At 51.6% G+C, this 17377-nt stretch overlaps 1 protein-coding gene across 5 annotated transcripts in view; it reads left to right on the forward strand.

Moving 5' to 3' along the window:
* Positions 1–17377, forward strand: part of NTN1 (netrin 1) — a 248776-nt gene that overhangs the window by 209441 nt on the left and 21958 nt on the right. For all 5 annotated transcript variants that reach the window (XM_008010329.3, XM_008010325.3, XM_037987319.2 and 2 more), the window contains exon 6: positions 16196–16270. In XM_008010329.3, coding sequence (XP_008008520.1) covers positions 16196–16270 — 75 coding nt within the window. The remainder of the gene's footprint in view (positions 1–16195; positions 16271–17377) is intronic.

Genomic DNA, 17377 nt, shown 5'->3' on the forward strand with positions numbered 1-17377 from the left:
CCCCTTCCTCTCTCCCTCCCCCTCCTCCCCCCTCCCTCCCCCTCCCTCTCCCCCTCCTCCCCCTCTCCCCCCCTCTCTCCCCCTCCCCTCCCCTCCCCCCTCTCTCCCCTCTCTCTCCCCCCTCCTCTCCCCCTTCTCTCCCCCCTCCTCTCCCCCTCTCTCTCCCCCCTCCCCTGGGTGACATAGTGAGACCTCATCTCTACAAAAAAAATAAAAAATTAGTTGTGTTTGGTTGTGTGCACCTGTAGTCCTAGCTACGTCGGAGGCTGAGGAGGATCACTGGAGCCCAGGGTTTCGAGACTGCAGAGAGCTATGATGGCACCTCTGCACTCTAACTGGGGTGACAGAGCGAGACCCTGTCTCAAAAAAAGAGAAGGGGCATCTCCTGCATTGTGATGGGGGGAGGTTAAGGGTCAGTACTCACGAGTCAACAGGTTGCCCATGGCTCTGTGTATGGAAAGAGACCCCTCTGTCCTGTGCTGGAGTGGAAGGCAGCCAGTGTTAGGGAATGGGCCCCCACTGGCCAGTGACTTTGGATGCTGAACGCTTGTGCCTCTGTTTTCTCCTGTGTTGTAATGGCCATGGCCATCCTAATACCACCTGAACTGCCGCTTCCTATGTGGCTATGCAGCTTACCCGGGACACTGGGTGGAAGGCAGCTTGGTGAAGGCTTTGCAGGTGTAGACTCATCACCATTCTGGTTGCTCCTGCTGCAGACGGGCTGAGCTCCAGCTGGGGCATGTGGATGAGGCACAGCCACCCTCTGAGGCTGAGGCAGCATCTGCAGGCTGGGAACAGGGTGAACCCCAGGTCTGGGACTGGTGGCAGAGCAGGGTGACTTCGCCGTAGAATCAATTTCCTCAGCAGAGTTGACGCTGGCTGGGGAGGACCGGGGCTGAGCAACTGAGGGTCAAGAGAACATTCTGGATGTCCAGGAGCTGGTTCAGCCGGCTGAGGTCTCCTGCCTCCAGTCAGGAGGGCTTTCTGCAGTCCCAAAGGCTCTGGGCAAGAGGCTTTAATCTAATTACATGCTTTATTTGAGCCAATTTGTTTTCCAATCCATCTTGTTCAGCAAAAAGAAAGAGCCTGCTGGGGACTCATTTGCACCCTCTTGTTCCAAGTGGAGGAGCGGGGTTGAGTTCCCATCTCACATGGTCAGTGCAGCCCCCGACCTCTCCCAGCCCTGCCACCCCAGCCCTGAGCCAGGCTGCAGACCGCCCTGCCCTGGTGGGGGGGGAGGGGGGCTGGGGCGGCTCAGGTAGAAAAAGCCGGACAGGCTTGTTCCCCTCCCAGAAGCCCACCCCAGCGTGCCTCCCCCTGCCTCCCCTTTGGGGGTCCCGGTGCACTAGGCAGGAATGACACAGGATGGGCTTCCAGGCAGACTGGGAGGGGATTTCATCCTCAGGGGGTCACCCAGCCTCGGAACCTTCCTGGCTCCTCCTGTGAGAGCCGCCCTCGGAATCCAAGGTCCTGTATTTTTCAATCTGCAAATATATTTTCATCATAAGGCAGTGGATTTAGGATCTGTGTTATTAAAGTCCAAACAAAACACGAAAGCCCTTCAAACCTCCCCGGAGAGGGAAGATTTATCGGCTCCTGCTCTCCTCCCCAGGCACGGAGCCACACTCTCCAAGCTTTGCTTTTTATGTTTTGCAGCATTTTCCAAAATCGCCTTTTTCCGCCCTTGCGAACCCTGCCTGGAGCCTTTACTTTTCTGCTGTTCACAGAGACTCGCTCCTTTGTGCGGGTTCCCTCGCGGAGCCTGGTGACTTCCACCTTTGGAGTAGGGGAGTGCCAGAATTGCTCGGCTGAGGGTCACTTTGCCTCGGCTGTGGGTCACTTTGCCTGCCGCACAGTGGTGGCAGCTGCGCCCGTTTTTACTGAACTTGCTCAACAAATATTTATTGAGGGCTTGTTATGTGTCCCGGGCCCTGGGGATACAGCAGTGAAGACTTCAGGGAGGAAGAGAGACAATAAACAAACCGAACTGAAAAATGTATCACTGCACACGGTGACAAGTGGTGCGGAGGAACCACATCCGTTGCAGATGGAGTTGCTTTTCCGAACAGCCAGAGGTCAGCCATTATTCAGTGAATCAAGGACATACTTGAGTGAGAAATATCTTTGGGTTTAAAATAATTGGATGTGCCAGTAATACAATGAAATTGGTTTTCTGCCGTGGCTCCTAAAGATCATGAGAGCCAACCTTTTTGAGCGCCTATCATGTCCGACTTCATCTCGCTGGAACTTTAAAAGATTGTTACAAACTCTCACCCCCACTTAATAAATGAGGAATCGGAGGTTCAGAGAAGTGCAGCAACGTGTCCAAGGGCACACAGCTTTGTAAGTCACAGAGCCAGCATTTTGAGTTCCTTGGTTACCTGTCTGCCACCCCCACTGTCCTGCTGGATCCTTCCCGCTTCCCAGCATCCTGCAGCCCTGAAGCGCATCAGTAGTCTGAGACCATTGCCACCAGAGCCGTGGATTGTATCCTGGGGTCCAGGAAGAGATGTTCTTGTCCAACTAATACCCCACCCCCATAGACAGCAGACTGAAGTCTGCAGAAAAGCCTTCCGATTCAGAGTTCTAGGGCCCCGTTTTTCAAATATTAGCGTCTGTCAAAGGTGTCATGGCCTTCTGATTTCTGGTGCCACTCAAACCCTCTCCAGCCCAACTGGTGCCCTCTCTGTTGTCAACGAGTTTGGCAAGTTTAAAAGATGCCTAAGCCAGGTGGGCGCGGTGGTTCACGCCTGTAATCCCAGCACTTTGGGAGACCGAGGCAGGCGGATCAGGAGGTCAGGAGTTCGAGACCAGCCTGGCCAATATGGTGAAACCCCATCTCTACCAAAAATACAAGAATTAGCCAGGCGTTGTGGTGCCTGCCTATAGTCCCAGCTACTCGGGAGGCTGAGGCAGAAGAATTGCTTGAACCTGGAAGGCGGAGGTTGCAGTGAGCCGAGATCGTGCCATTGCACTCCAGCCTGGCAACAGAGCGAGACTCCGTCTCTAAATAAATACATAAATGAAGCCTAAGCCCTTTACCCAGGCTGTCTCAGGAGTATCATCAGAATAATTGCAAAGGGTGCTGACTGATGTCTTTTGTTTGCGGAGCCTGCGTTTGTGGGTGTGTTGGTCCAGGCAGCCTTGGTATCTCACAGCAGTAACCACAGTCGGCTTATTATCTAGCTTATATGTCCACATACATTAAAGTGTATGTGCCAGGGGTTCGCTGCGCAGTCAGTGGTGACCCGCACTGTGCTAGGTGCTGGGACACCAAGGTCTGATTTGCCAGGGGAGGAGGCAGACAGAAAATCCCAGACCAGGAGATGGGCACTAAGAACCTAGAGGTTTCCCACCTGTGCCCAAGGCTGAGAGGAAGGCTGCACGGGGAAATGGCAGAGGGACGGATTCCAAGCACATTTGCCAAGGGGAAAGGCATTCATGGCCTCCGGCTTCTCCTAATACCCAAGGGCTTAGGTCCTATTCTTTCCAGATATTATTCTGCAAACAATAGGATTCTACCACCTTGCACTCCAGGGGAGGAGCAGATGCCCCCGTGGGCCTGATGGACTCTTGATCCCCAGCCCTGCCTGGCTCTTGGCCTGTGGCACAGCCAGTAAATGGACCTTGCTCCTGTCCGGAGACAGGGCTGCATCACTCAGATCCCGCCACACCAACCCATTTGCCTGTGTCTGCTAAGGACTGGGCCCAGGACACTGCGTCTCGGATCTCAGCTCTCCTCCTGGCCTCACGAGGCCCCGGGATCTGGCCCTGCCTTTTCCACTGGCCGGCCATCATTCACCCTCCACTCTCAGCTGCAGAGTCAGAGACCACCTGGAGCCCATCACACACCGTTGGCAGCACCTTCTCATCCTTCAGGACACAGCTGAGACCATCTCTGACCTCCCCTTACCCGTCTCACGGCACCATAGTCATTTCTTCCTCAGTCCTGTGAATGGGTAGCAGTTATGACCGTCATCACTACCGCATTTTACTGATGATGAAGCTGAGACTTGGAATGGTGAATGGCCCCAGATCACAGATTGGATGATACAAACCCTTTCCCTGCAGCCCTGCTCAGTAGATTTCCACTTACGTCCTGGGGCCAGAAGTAGATTCATGGCCATGGTGAGCTGCAAGGGAGTCTTTGAAGAAGAGTATTCTACATTGGAGACATTAGGGTTTGCTCTTGAGGAAGAATGGAAAATCCATATTGCAGGGGGCCAGAGCAGACCTATCGGATCCAGGCCTGGTGTTTGAGGCTGTCCCAGTGGGTGACTCTCTAGGACGGAGTATACAGGAAGAAAGGCCTTGGTCTTGGGTGTGCATTGCACAGTTGTGTGGACTCTCCAAAAGCCTGCTTCTGCCCCTATTGGTGCACCAAAGGGAACCCTCTAAGAAGGTGGCCACAACTAGGGAGGCAGCAGAAAGAAAGGGCAGAGCTTCCCTGAGCAGCATGTGATAGGAGCCAGGGCCCCAGGGCCCCCTCTGACCAGCAGAGCCCCGAGGACCCCAGCCTGGTGCAGGAAGGGGCCCCAGTGCTTCAGTTCACCAGTATAAAGAACTCACATCCATGCTTCCTCACCTGAGTACGTATTTGCAGTCCCCGAGACAGAATGTGGCTCAGGCAGCAGAACGACAGTCTAGGTTCCTGAGAGCCCTGACCCTGGCTCTTTGTGACCACAGTACGGAGTGGAGAGCACATTCTGGCAACCTTGGGCATGAGGTGGGGCCTGGGCAGTCGGAGCACCTGTCCCTGAGAGGGAGAAAGCAAAAGCCAGCCTCTGCCCTATGTGATGAAACCTGGCAGCCCTAGGTGACCTGGGCCGGGCCAGGCCCCTCAGGTGGCTTTGCATGACATTTAAAAAAGAAGTCAAACCCTATCCAGCTCACATGGCGCCCCTCAAGCTTGGACTCATCTCTCAGCAGCTGCCCCTCTCCTTCCGTCTGTGCAAAGAACTCCAACTTTCTTCCGGTCCCTGGACCATGCCGGGCTTGGTCCTGCCTCAGGGCCTTTGCACAGGCTCCTCTTCCTGCCTGGAACCCTCTTCCCTCAGACCTCCTTGCCCTGCCTCCTTTGCACTGTTTAGGTCTCATTCGTGGTCTACTCCTCAGGGAGCTGTCCCCAGCCACCCTGCTTAGGGCACTGTCCTCACTCCCAGCCACCTTACCATGCACACAGTTGGCATTCAGGGAGAGGATGAAACCACACACACACACACACACACACACACACTCTCTTCTGCTGTCTCCTGGGGAGGGGGTAGCACTTCACAGCAGAAGCCCTATAGATTGGAAATAGAAATGTCACTTTGTTGAATACAAATGTCATTTACTATAGGATTCCCACCCCTTGTAAGTAAATGGTCCTCATCCTCACTAAGAAGAGCCTCCCCTTGGCTGGTTGCTCACATCTGTAATCCCAACATTTTGGGAGGCCGAGGCAAGCGGATCACCTGAGGTCAGGAGTTCCAGACCAACTTGGCCAACAGGGTGAAACCCCATCTCTACAAAAATACAAAAATTAGCTGTGTATGATGGCAGGTGCCTGTCATCCCAGCTACTTGGGAGATTGAGGCTGGAGACTCGCTTGAACCTGGGAGGTGGAGGTTGCGGTGAGCCAAGATCAGGCCACTGTACTCCAGCCTGGGCTACAGAGTGAGATTCCATCTCAAATAATAATAATAATTAGCCTCACCTTAGACTATTTTTAGTGTTTCTAACACAAGAATTGTATCCTCATTGCAATAAATTTTAAAATATAGATAAGACAATAAAGCGAGAGTATAAAAACCAACCACAGGCCCAGCACCCAACATTTCTGTGCACGTGCTATTCTTCTAGAACAAAATCCAAACCCCTGCCATTGTTGAAAAGGCCCTAGGGACTCCCTGCAGACTGTAAGCCTCATCTCTGGCTGGGCAACCCTCAGCTTTTGCCAGCTCCAGTCTCCCCTCCTTTTGGTTCCTCACATTTTCCTGCTCCGGGGCCTTTGCACCTGCCGAGCCCTGGGATGCCCCTCCTTGCACTTCCCCAAGGCTGATTCCTTGTCATCTGAGTGTCACCTCCTGGAACGGGTCTCAGTAGGTCTCCATCTGTGCCCCCTGCCCCTGTGCATCCTCTCCCAGTGTGCGCGGCTCACTGTCATTTCCTGAGTGTCACCGTCAGGAATGGGAGTGATGACACTCGTGCTCTTGGCCTTTCCCCTCCTGCTGTGGTGCCACCCACTACTCCATTAGCCTCGGGGAACACCCAGTGCCTCTCAGAACCATTCATGTGGGAAGTGCTTAGTCAAACGTTTGAATGAATGTATGATAAATTCCTAGAAGTGGGGTTGCTGCGTTGGAGTGTGCGTGTGTGTGTTCTCAGGGTTTTGACACTCCATGCCAGCCACGCTCGGGAAAGTTCGTATTTTAATCTGCGCCCCAGTCACGTCGTGTGAGTGTGTGTATGCTTGCCTTTGACTGTTTGCTAGGCGGAAGTGCTATATTCTTGTTGGTTTATGTTTTGTTTCTTGGATGATTTGAGATTGAACATGGGCACATGTCCTCGTTCCCTTTTTATTTCCTCCTTTGTGAATGGCCTGTTCCTTTCCTTTGAATTTTGGGTTGCCGTCTTTTTCTTATTGACTCAGAAGAGTTCTTTATATGTGAAAGACACCAATCCTTGGCTTTCTGTGTTGCAAACATTTTGGGCTTTCTTCTAGACACTTACTTCCATAGGTTTCTAAGCTTCTTGGCCAGCCCATTGCTAGAAAATGCTTCATTTGGGGCATCCTTAACCTTTAAGTCCCAGAGTTCCGAAGTCAAATGGGCATTTTGCTTTTGAGGCCAGTATGGCTTGAGGGTGATGGATTGGGTCAGTGAGACTAGTACAGGCTTTGAGTGATGGGTGGGGGCTAAGAGCTGCCTGTGGGTCCCAGCTCTCCCTGACAAGCGGCTCTACCCCTGGATGAGGTGCTGTTGGTGAGGGTGGTAAGAAGGTGGTCTTACCTGGGGCAGGGTGGGGCGAGTCACGAAGTCACCTGCAGCCTAGGACCAAGAGGTAAGAGCCAGCTTCCTGGAGTGTGCGTCCTCCATTCTCATCATGCCTCACCCATGATGGCCCCTTATGAAACCCACGGACACCTGCAGCACCTTGAAAACCGAATACATGGAAACCTGGACTCTCTGGCCGCGGGGGTTCCGTGCAGCTTTTTGGTTCCAGGTCAGGCAGCACCAAACATACTTTCTGGGCAGACTGGCCTCATTCACCTTTTGTCACCTGCTGGTGGGCAGAATGGCCCAGCCAAAATGGACAGAGCCGGCTGGGCACCCTTGTTCGCCCCAGCTCTTCTCCCCTTAAACTCTCTCATCCTGGGCCAGGGAGAACCAGGGGCTCCTCCCCTATGCCCAGCCCTTGGCGTCTGCAACTTACCCAACCCTTCCAGGTTTCCCTGCCCTGGGAGGACGAACCATGTTGGCTGGGTGTCCCTCACTCATTACACCCCCTGCCCCACCTTCCCAAGCCCAACAGCCCAGAAGCAGAGCGGCAGAGGTGTTGCGAGCGAGTGGGCCAGGGCTGCTGAGAGCGAGACCTTTGCCAGCTCCCCGCCCTGCTCCAAGGGGAGGTGCCAGATGCGGTGCCCCTGGCTTCAACCATGGCCACCGGGCTCTGCCTGCCATATGCTCAGAGATGAGCCTCGATCCGGCGAGCAGGCTGGCCCAGCAGGATTTTGGCACCTGGGGCACAGGAGGCAGACCAGAGGGGCCAGCTACCCAAGGTGGAGGAAGAGGCAGGACGGTCTTGGCCGCAGGGATTGGGCCTGCAGGCCACGTCTTGGCTCTTGGCTGGGGGTGGGTCAGGGGAGCAGGTGGGAGGAATAAAAGGGAGGGTAGGCTGCTCCCAGGAGGAGCCAGGATGCCAGCTAGCCAGGATGGGCCTGCTGCGAGCCAGGCAGATGGCGACCTCCAGGTCTCTTTGGCTCTCCCTGGGACAGAGCACGTCCGAGTAGGGGGCCAGGCAGTGCCTGTGTCCAGCCCTGGCAGCTTCTGTCTCTTTTTGGGGAGTAGAGTGAGCTAGAAGAGCAGGCCTGTGCAGGGCCCCCTGCAGAGCTGCCAGTATTTACCTATGCCCTCAATCCTAGCTCCAGAGGCTCCCCTGAGACAGCAGGGCAGCAGGGCATCTTGCCTACTATTTACTTGTTACTCCTGAGTGTGTCCTGGTGGGGTGGATGGGGTCCCAGTGGCTGGGTGGGGGTAGGATGGGAAACTGGGGGGCATAAAACACTGGGTCTCCTGGTAAATGAGGCTAATCAATTGGCCCATATAGTCTGTGTGTATGTATGGTTATGCCAGCTTTTATATTAAGGCTGAATCATATAAAACTGCTTAAGTTGCAAAATGGTCAGTTTTTAGCACTGTCATCTGTTTCGTCTTAATCGCTTTCCATCTTTTTCTGTGTTTCTGAACAGATCAAATAGCGTGAAATTGATGTGTCCTTTCAATGTTTACATGGACCTACCTCTGAAACCATCTCTATCCAGACATCTCTTATGACTATTTATCCATTCAGATTCCATGTCTCTTACTCAGTTTAACTTGGTCCTTTATGTTTTCCTAACATTCTGCATTTCATTCAGATTTCCAAGATTTCTAGGCTAAAGTTGTATATACTAGCCTTGTAATTTATTTCTTGTTACTACTTAAAGTTCTGTTTTCTTTTTATTTTATTTGCAGTTAAGCATGACAGTGTTTCATCTTTTTTTTTTTTTTAAAGCTTGTATTTGGACTTTTCAAAGAATCAATTCTTGGATGTATTTATATATATTTTTCCTGTATTCTACTGTATTAATTTCTACTTCTGTTGTTATTAATTCGTTCCTTTTGCTTTCTTTGGGTTTTGTTTTGCTCATTTTCGAACTCCTAGAATTGAATGCATTTCATTTATTTTCATTATTTCTTCTTTAATAACAAATAATATCATTGTGGTCAGGAAATGTGGCTTGTATAGTTTTGGCTTCTTGGGATTAATTTAGCATTCTTTAAGGATTTCTGTCTGTTTCATTTTGTATTACTATTGATTTTTACTTAATATATTTCAATGAGATGTTATTCTACATCCAAAAAATCCTTGTTTAATTACTAGGTGATGTTCTTTTTTCCACTATAAACATGCCTGCCCTGAATTCTACTTTGCTGATACTAACATTTCCACTCTTGGTTCATTTTTTTTGTTTTCATTTGCTGATACACCTTTGCTACTGCTTAAGTTGTGAGCTCTTAAAAAAAAAAAAAAGCAAAAAACACTTTCGGCCGGGCGTGGTGGCTCACGCCTGTAATCCCAGCACTTTGGGAGGCCAAGGCAGGCAGATCATGAGGTCAGGAGATCAAGACTATCCTGGCTAACACTGAAACCCCGTCTCTACTAAAAATATAAAAAATTAGCCGGGTGTGGTGGTGGGCGCCTGTAGTCCCAGCTACTCAGGAGGCTGAAGCAGGAGAATGGTGTGAACCTGGGAGGTGGAGTTTGCAGTGAGCTGAGATCGTGCCACTGCACTCCAACCTGGGTGACAGTGTGAGACTCCGTCTCATAACAAACAAACAAACAAAAAAACACTTTAGGCCAGGCGTGGTGGCTCACACCTGTAATCCCAGTACTTTGGGAGTCCGAAGCAGGTGAATCACAAGGTCAGGAGATCAAGACCATCTTGGCTAACATGGTTGAAACTCCGTCTCTCCTAAAAATACAAAAAATTAGCCGGGCGCAGTGGCGGGCACCTGTAGTCCCAGCTACTCAGGAGGCTGAGGCAGGAGAATTGCTTGAACCTGGGAGGTGGAGGCCACAGTGAGCTGAGATCACGCCACTGCACTCCAGCCTGGGCAACACAGCGAGACTCCATCTCAAAAAAAAAATCATTTTATTTGGTTATATTCCTCTTAAATAGCAGTCTGTTTTAAATTCAGTTTTTCAGTAGAGCAGTTGGATCCATTTACCTTCATTGTTTTGTCTTTAGTGGTTGCTCTTCTGTGATCTTAATTTATCATAATTGCTTTTTATACTTTTCATTTTTTCTGTTTTTTGGCATATTAGCTATAATTCTATAATTTATATTCTGTTTCCGCCAGAGTTCTGTGATTATCTTTGGGTTTTTCAGAAGCATTAGTTGATCTAATAGCTCTTACTTGTCAGAATCGAGCATGAAATAGCATCTTTTACATTCTCTATACTTAAGACAAAGGGTTTTATTCCCCACCTCATTCTACTTCATAGTTTTTAATATCTGAAGTTTCAAACTAAATTTAAATATTTTACATATACATAACTAGATAGATACACACACATACACACACACACACACACACACGGGGATGAAGGAGGAGAGACACTGATGTTCCCTTTCAAACAGTTAAAAATTATTTTGATATTTGCATTATGTTTTAGAATCAAATTTGGCATCTCTATGTTTATTGGTTTCAGTTTTCATCACCAGTAAGCACAGAGATGTAAATCACATCACCTTGTGTTTATGCCATCACTCTCCCCTGTAAACTCTTACTTTTGATTCATTTCATAGTTGGTTGGAAAACATTCTCAAGTATTTATTTCAAAAAGGATGCATAATTGGAACATTTTCTGAGCCCTTGCACATTTGAGAATGTCTTTTCTTTATTGTGGCCTACATACATATAAGACAGTCTAGCTGGGTATAAAATTCTTAGTCACAAATTTTTTCCCCTTAAGACCTTATAGACGTTGCTCCATGATCATCTCACTGGCTTGTTGTTCTTGTTTTTTAATCTGTGTATATTCTTTTCTTATCCTGGTATTTCATATGTTTTGCAGAGCTGTGTCTGGATGTTCGTCCCCTTTTGTTGATTTTTGCAAAACTTCAGTGAACCCTTTCCTTCCAAATATGTACATTGTCTTTTTCCTCTAAATTTTGTAAGAGTTTCTCCAATATATTCTCCACATTTCTGGATCAGTTTTCTACAGTATCGTGAATCTTTGCTGCTTTCAAAGTGGATTACTTATTTATTTTTAGAGACAGAGTTTTGCTCTGTCACTCAGGCTAAAGTGCAATGGTACGGTCACAGCTCACTATAACCTCAAACTCCTGGGCTCAAGCGATACTCCCACCTCAACCTCCCGAGTGGCCATCACGCCTGGCTATGGTCTTTTTGTTTGTTTTATTTCATTTTTTTAAGAGATGGGATTTTGCAGCGTTGCCCAGGCTGGTCTTGAACTCCTAGCCTCAAGTGATCTTCCTGCCTCGGCCTCCCAAGTGCTGGATTACAGGTGTGAGACCACACCCAGCCCTTCTGAAGGGGATTTTAATTGTGCTACAGGGATTTCATCTTTTTCCAACTCTTTTACACATCATCCTTTTGGTTTCAGCTCAGCTTCGTCTCCCTTACTGCCTTTCTTGTGCTAGGTCATAGAGGCTGTGCCATTTTACTCTTTTTAGTCTGCCATGCCCATTTGGCATGTACACCTATTGTGTATGGCTGTTTTTAAGCCATACATATAAATGACAAAGATGAATAGTTGCAACAGCAACTGTATGGTCCTCTGTGCCTAAAGTATTCACTGTTTGGTCCTTTGAAGAAGAAAAAAATTGCAGATCCACGTACTGGCGCAATGGCTGGATTCCCATCTCAAATTTCAGGAGGATGGCCAGGAAGGCGCAGAGCTCCGTCTTCAGCTCCTTGTTCCTACCAGCGTTTCCCTGGATTTCCTTCTGCTCTGTGGAGGGTAGTGCTCTTCCTTTCTCTGCATTGCCTGATTTTCTGATTCTCTGCAATGATTTACAGAGAAATACAAGGTGAGGCCGGGCGCAGTGGTTCACGCCTGTAATCCCAGCACTTTGGGAGGCCGAGGCGGGCAGATCATGAGGTCAGGAGTTCGAGACCAGCCTGGCCAACTTGGTGAAACCCTGTCTCTACTAAAGATACAAAAAATTAGGTGGACAAGCTGGCATGTGCCTGTAGTACTATCTACTTGGGAGGCTGGGGCAGGAGAATCGCTTGAATCCAGGAGGTGAAGGCTGCAGTGAGCCGAGATGATGCCATTGCACTCCAGCCTGGATGACAGACAGGGCGTGACTCCATCTCAAAAAAAAAAAAAAAGAAAAAAAGAAAGAAATACAAGGTAAGATCTTTGCTGTACTACCGTCCTTCTGGTCCCTACCAGTTCTGAAACTTCCCGTCCCTGGAGGAGGGATCGTCCCCACTACCCCCACTCACTTCCTGCTTATTTGTTCTCTGGTCCTTGTCACTCTGTCCTCCTCCCTTTTTTCAGGATCTCTCTGCTCATCAGACAAAGAGCTGTGTCCTGAGGTAAAACCTGAACAGGTTTTGCTTATTCCACCACCATCTGCCTTTAATTACTAGAGATTGCTCCCAGATCCCAGCGTTGGGTCATCATCAGTTTCGTTTTTGGCACTGGTGTGAATGTTCAGGTTTTCTCATTGTCTTTATGGCTATTTTGGAACAAAACAAGGAGGAGCTACAGGAGAGGCTGCCAAGTAGATGCCAGTTTGAAGAAGGAGTCAAAGCTGCATTTTAAAGCTGTGGTGTGTCCGTCTTGAAGCACTCCCTGTAGCTTTGTGTGTACCATAAAGAGAGAACGTACAGTAACATTTTCCTTGTTCGGGGGCCATTGTCCAGTGACCTCAGCTATCTGGAATACAACCTGAACAAAGAGTCCACAAGCAGCCAAATAGCTGTCACAGTGTCCATGTTCTGAAGGTTATTCACTTTACCCAAGGGAGAATTGTTTCAGCCTCTCCTTCCAAGCCTAGTTACCTGTATTTTGCGTACAATTCTAGCAAGCTTGGTCTTTGTTTTCCTAGCAAATCCGAAGGGCATAGGGGACATTTTGCAACAAGCACACTGATCTGACAAGAATTTCCAGCTGACAGAAAGGAAAGACACTAAAAAAAAAAAAAAAAGAGCAAATGCAACTCCAGATGCTCAGAGGCTGATGTCATTTTCTGTAAGGGCAAGCAGCCTGAGGTTCTCTCTCTGAGCACTCTCCAGTTGGACTCAGCAGCCACCTTATCTGGATCTTTCCTCTGCCACACTGGGTGCTCAGTGCTAATCATGGATGCAGAGACTGTCCCCATCTCTCACAATTGGTTCAGACTGTGGTTCTAACCCTGGCTATGCTTTAGAACCATCTGGGGAACATTAAAAAATTCAGACACTCAGGCCACTCCCTAAACCAAAGAAATCAGAAAGTCCTGGGAGTCGGACCCAGGCATCGTGATGCCACCGCATAGCCAGGACTGGGAGCAGGAGGTTAAGAGCAGGGGCTCGGCCGCCAGGCTGCCCCACTGGGCACACGACCTTGAGCTGGTGAGTCACCAGTATCTCCGTGCCTTAGATTCTCATCTATAAAATGGGGCCTGATTGAAGGGCCAAGACGAGTTCATCAACCGTGAGAACAGTGCCCAGCGCCTCATTAGTATCGTGGGAGTCGCTGCCATTAGTGAGGTACACACTGGATATTCATGGGTGATGACTGTGATTTGTCAAGCAGGGCCTGGGAGTGCAATCTAATTAGGCAATGATGGATGCCACACATTCTAGGGCAGTGTCTGTCCCAGGTAGACACTTGGCTCTGGAGAGAAGAGCTGTAGAGGTTTCTAGGCTGGGACAGTGACGCCGAAGGGACAGGGGCAGGCTGTCCCAGGACTCATCTGCCTCCCTGCTGCCCCCCTGGGGCACAGCTTAACTTGGGCAGCCTGCTCTGGAACCTTTCTGAGCTCTCAGTTCTAAACCAGGCACTGCAGTCCCTCCCTCAAAGCGTCCCTGAGGCTCGGAAGAGCTGACGTGCTCAAAGGCCCCCTGTCTGCCCCAGCCTGTGCTATCTACGAGGCTGAGATGAAGGGGTGCGCCTTGGCCCATGGCGAGGAGGCAGGTGAAAGGGATTTCCTCCTGACTGGAAATGAAAGCGCTGGTGTGGGATGATGGCTTTTGTAAAAAATAATAATAATAATCAAATAACAAGAAGGCAAGGAGAATGGATTCAAGGCCGCCCCTGCGAGAACGTCACTCGGCACCGCTTGCATTCCGATGCACTTCCCTAAGTGGAGAAAGCAGGAAGGGATTTCAGCCAGCTCACGCAGAATCGCCAGGACTTACACACAATCTGGGTTCAGCCCCAGCAGTGGCTTCGTTGTGAGCGTCATCTGTCCCTGAGCTGGCAAAGATGCGGCCCAGAGCGGCTGTTCCTCACAGGGAAGTGCGGCCGCGGTGCCGGTGGTGCTGATGGCGCCGTTGACTTGCGTGTTTGGGCTGCCGTCACTTTCATCCAACCTCTCAGGCTTGGCCACAGTAGAGTGAGGGCCACTCTCTATGGACAGCCCAGTCCCTGCACCTCAAGAAATCCCTACTCCAGCAACCAAGCAGCCATCCAGATGACAGAAGGGATGGGTACTGTGGCCACCAGCGTCGTGGAGCCGGGGTGTCATGAAGGGGCTCCGAGGGCTCAGATCATAGGCAGCAGGAAGCAGGGCTGTTTTTCTCCCATTTCCTGAGACTGGTTCCTAACTGGGGGTCCCAAGAGGCTGGCACAGGAAGCAGTGGGAGGCTGCCATACCCATGGCCCCCAAGGTAGTGGGATGGAGGCATCGGTCTTCACTGAGGCATCAGTCAGTGCATTCCAGGACCTTGGTGGAGGCAGCAGCCGCCAGAGGCCAGCTCTGGAGAGAGCTCCCTGAACACTCCCTGCAGATCTAAGCCCTGGGTTGGGATGTAGGCGGCACCAGGAGGCCTCTGCTTTCCTGCTTGTGCTTCCCCTTGTGCTCCCACACAAATCACTCCTCGTCTACCTTGACCTTGGTTTTCCCTTTGCGGGACAGATGCTGCCACCTACCCCTGGAGCAGCCGCCCATGCGTGTGCACGTGTATGTTGAATCTTTCCCTGCCTGGTCCTCTTTTCCTGATCCCTCACCGGGACACACACCCAGCCGACTTCTACCAACCCATGCCACCACTGCTTCTAGACCAGACTGGGCCCCCTGCAGCTCCCCACTCCTTCCCCATGGCCAGCCTGGCTGGTCTTCCCCTCGCCAGTCTGGGAATTGCTAAAATACAGGGTATTCCTCATCCCTGGCTCTGAGCTCACCTCTGCTCCCACTGAGGGGGAATCTGTCAGAGTATCGCCTAACCAAGAGTGCAGGGATCTCGGCATCTCGGGCCAGCCTTGACAGTAGCTACCCAGCGTGCACTGGGCAGGTGGCTTACCCTCTTTGAGCCTCAGTTTTCTTGTCTGCAGAATGGGAGTGATACCTACACATCAAAGAAGGGTTGTGAGAAGTGAAGGAGATCCTGCCTGCTGAGTGCTGCGGGCAGGGCAGACTGGGGGAGATTTGCTGGGCCTCTGCGATGGGCTGTGCCATCATGTGAAGCTGTCACACACAGACTTAGCGAAGGAATGTGTCTCGTTGTTCAAAGAACAGCGATGGCCGGCAGGGAAAGGCCATGGTTGGGCTGAAGTGAGGAAGTTGCATTTGGGGGTTGACACAGGCCCAAGGGTTGGCAGGCCCTGGTGCCCCGCACATCCTGCTTGGCTCTCGGCTGGGCCCTGGAATTGCCCAGTGATACCCAGTGGACGCAGGCCCAGCAGCCCTGCCTCTCAGCAGTAGGGCCCATTAGAACTGAACTCGTCTTCGTCAGGCATTTTATTTGCACACTCCAGTAGAGTGGACACCAAAGGGGTTTTCTAATGCTTCATGGGCTGCTAATTTCCCCCATGACCTCTTTTGTTGAGACCTGACCCCAGCCAGAGGCTCTGCGCCATGAAAGCCAGCGCCTGACACAGACCCGGGGCGCGGGGTGACAATGAGGCCTCTATCGGCTTTAATCAGGCTCCAGTTGCGTCTTAAGAATAGGGAGATTCTGTGTGGTGCTCAGAAGCCCTGGGTGGCAGGAGCCCCCCGAGACTCTCACGGAGGCCAGGGCGGCTGCAGGCGGTGGCTAAAGGATTCGTCAGGCCAGGGAGGGGGTGGGTGGGTCAGATGGGGGTCCTTTGTCCCTCAGGCCTCTTTAGAAGCCCAGTCCTGCCCTGAATGGCTGCCTGCCCGCCTGGCCTGGCCCATGGGTATCACAGGCCTCTGGCTATTTAGGGAGGCGGCCTCCTCCTCTGCCTGCCAGCCTATTCATCGCCAGCCTAATTAGTTTTTGTCTGTGCTCCCCCCACCCCACTGCAGACTGCGATTCCTACTGCAAGGCCTCCAAGGGGAAGCTGAAGATTAACATGAAAAAGTACTGCAAGAAGGACTATGGTGAGTGAGAGTCCCCTTGTGTGGGGAGGATGGGAGGGGACCACGTGACCAGCGAGGCGCTGGGGCTGGGGTGCAGCTGGCTCCTGGTGGGTGTTGGTCGTGGAGACCCTGTGACCGATGGGAACTAGCCGGACGGATCCCATGCCTGGGAATTTCTCATCCTGGGAATTTCTCATCTTATCCTTCTTGGCCCTCAGAGACAGGGGGCATTGAGGAGCCCAGTGGCCTGGTGTCTCCCCTTCATCCCCCCGAGCCTGGGACACCCAGGCTGGCCTCTGGCCTTGACTCTGCCCCTGATGGGCTGTGTGGCCACGGATCAGTGGCTTTACCTTTGTGTCTTCTGTGTCTGTATGATACTGCGGGGATTTGAACCGAGTCCACGTTGCTCAAAGGGAAGCTCTCTGGGCATCAGACAGGGGCTGGGAGCTCCCCGGTGCATTTCAAATGTTCCGCCAAGCTGTAGCGGGGCCGGAAGTCAGCACTGTAAACGGCTTAGCCCTCATTCCTATGCACCGGAAGTTCCAGTGCCCGGACCTACGGGGCAGACAGTCCTGGGGGCCTGCAGAGATTGCTTGTCACCTGTGACCTCAGGCTCCCTTCCCAGGAAGGGCGTGTCTTGTCCGCTTGCCCTCATGGTGGTCGTGGAGGGCGGAGACGGTCTGGGAGCCTGCAGGAGGAGGGCCCCGCAGTGGCCAGCAGGCAGGTGTGTGTAAAGAGCTGGGGCTGGTGGCGGGGGCTCTTCAGAATGGGGGACACAAACAGAAACCCCAAAAGTATTGTCCAGCTGACCACTGGCAAGGCGCCTGCATACAGCCAGGGCATCCATGTGGATGGCTGAGGCCCCCCTACCATAGGCCAGGAAGGAGCCCCAGGCCCAGGGCTCCTGAATCCAGGCGTGGTTCTTTCTAGCATGGGGCCTCTCCTTGACCTGGTGGGCCGGGGATTGAACCTGGGGCTGGTCACCCTCTTCGGGGCCCATAGCAGTCCATATCTGCCCACCTCCCTCCATCCTCCTCCTCATTCCAGCTGGACATAGCCCATCTTTCCTGTCCCATTTGTAGCTGGCCCCAGGAGGTGGAGCCGCCATCCCCTCAGTGGCCCTGCCAG

The sequence above is a fragment of the Chlorocebus sabaeus genome, chromosome 16, assembly GCF_047675955.1.
Source record: "Chlorocebus sabaeus isolate Y175 chromosome 16, mChlSab1.0.hap1, whole genome shotgun sequence".
In the NCBI taxonomy this organism is placed as follows: Eukaryota; Metazoa; Chordata; class Mammalia; order Primates; family Cercopithecidae; genus Chlorocebus; species Chlorocebus sabaeus.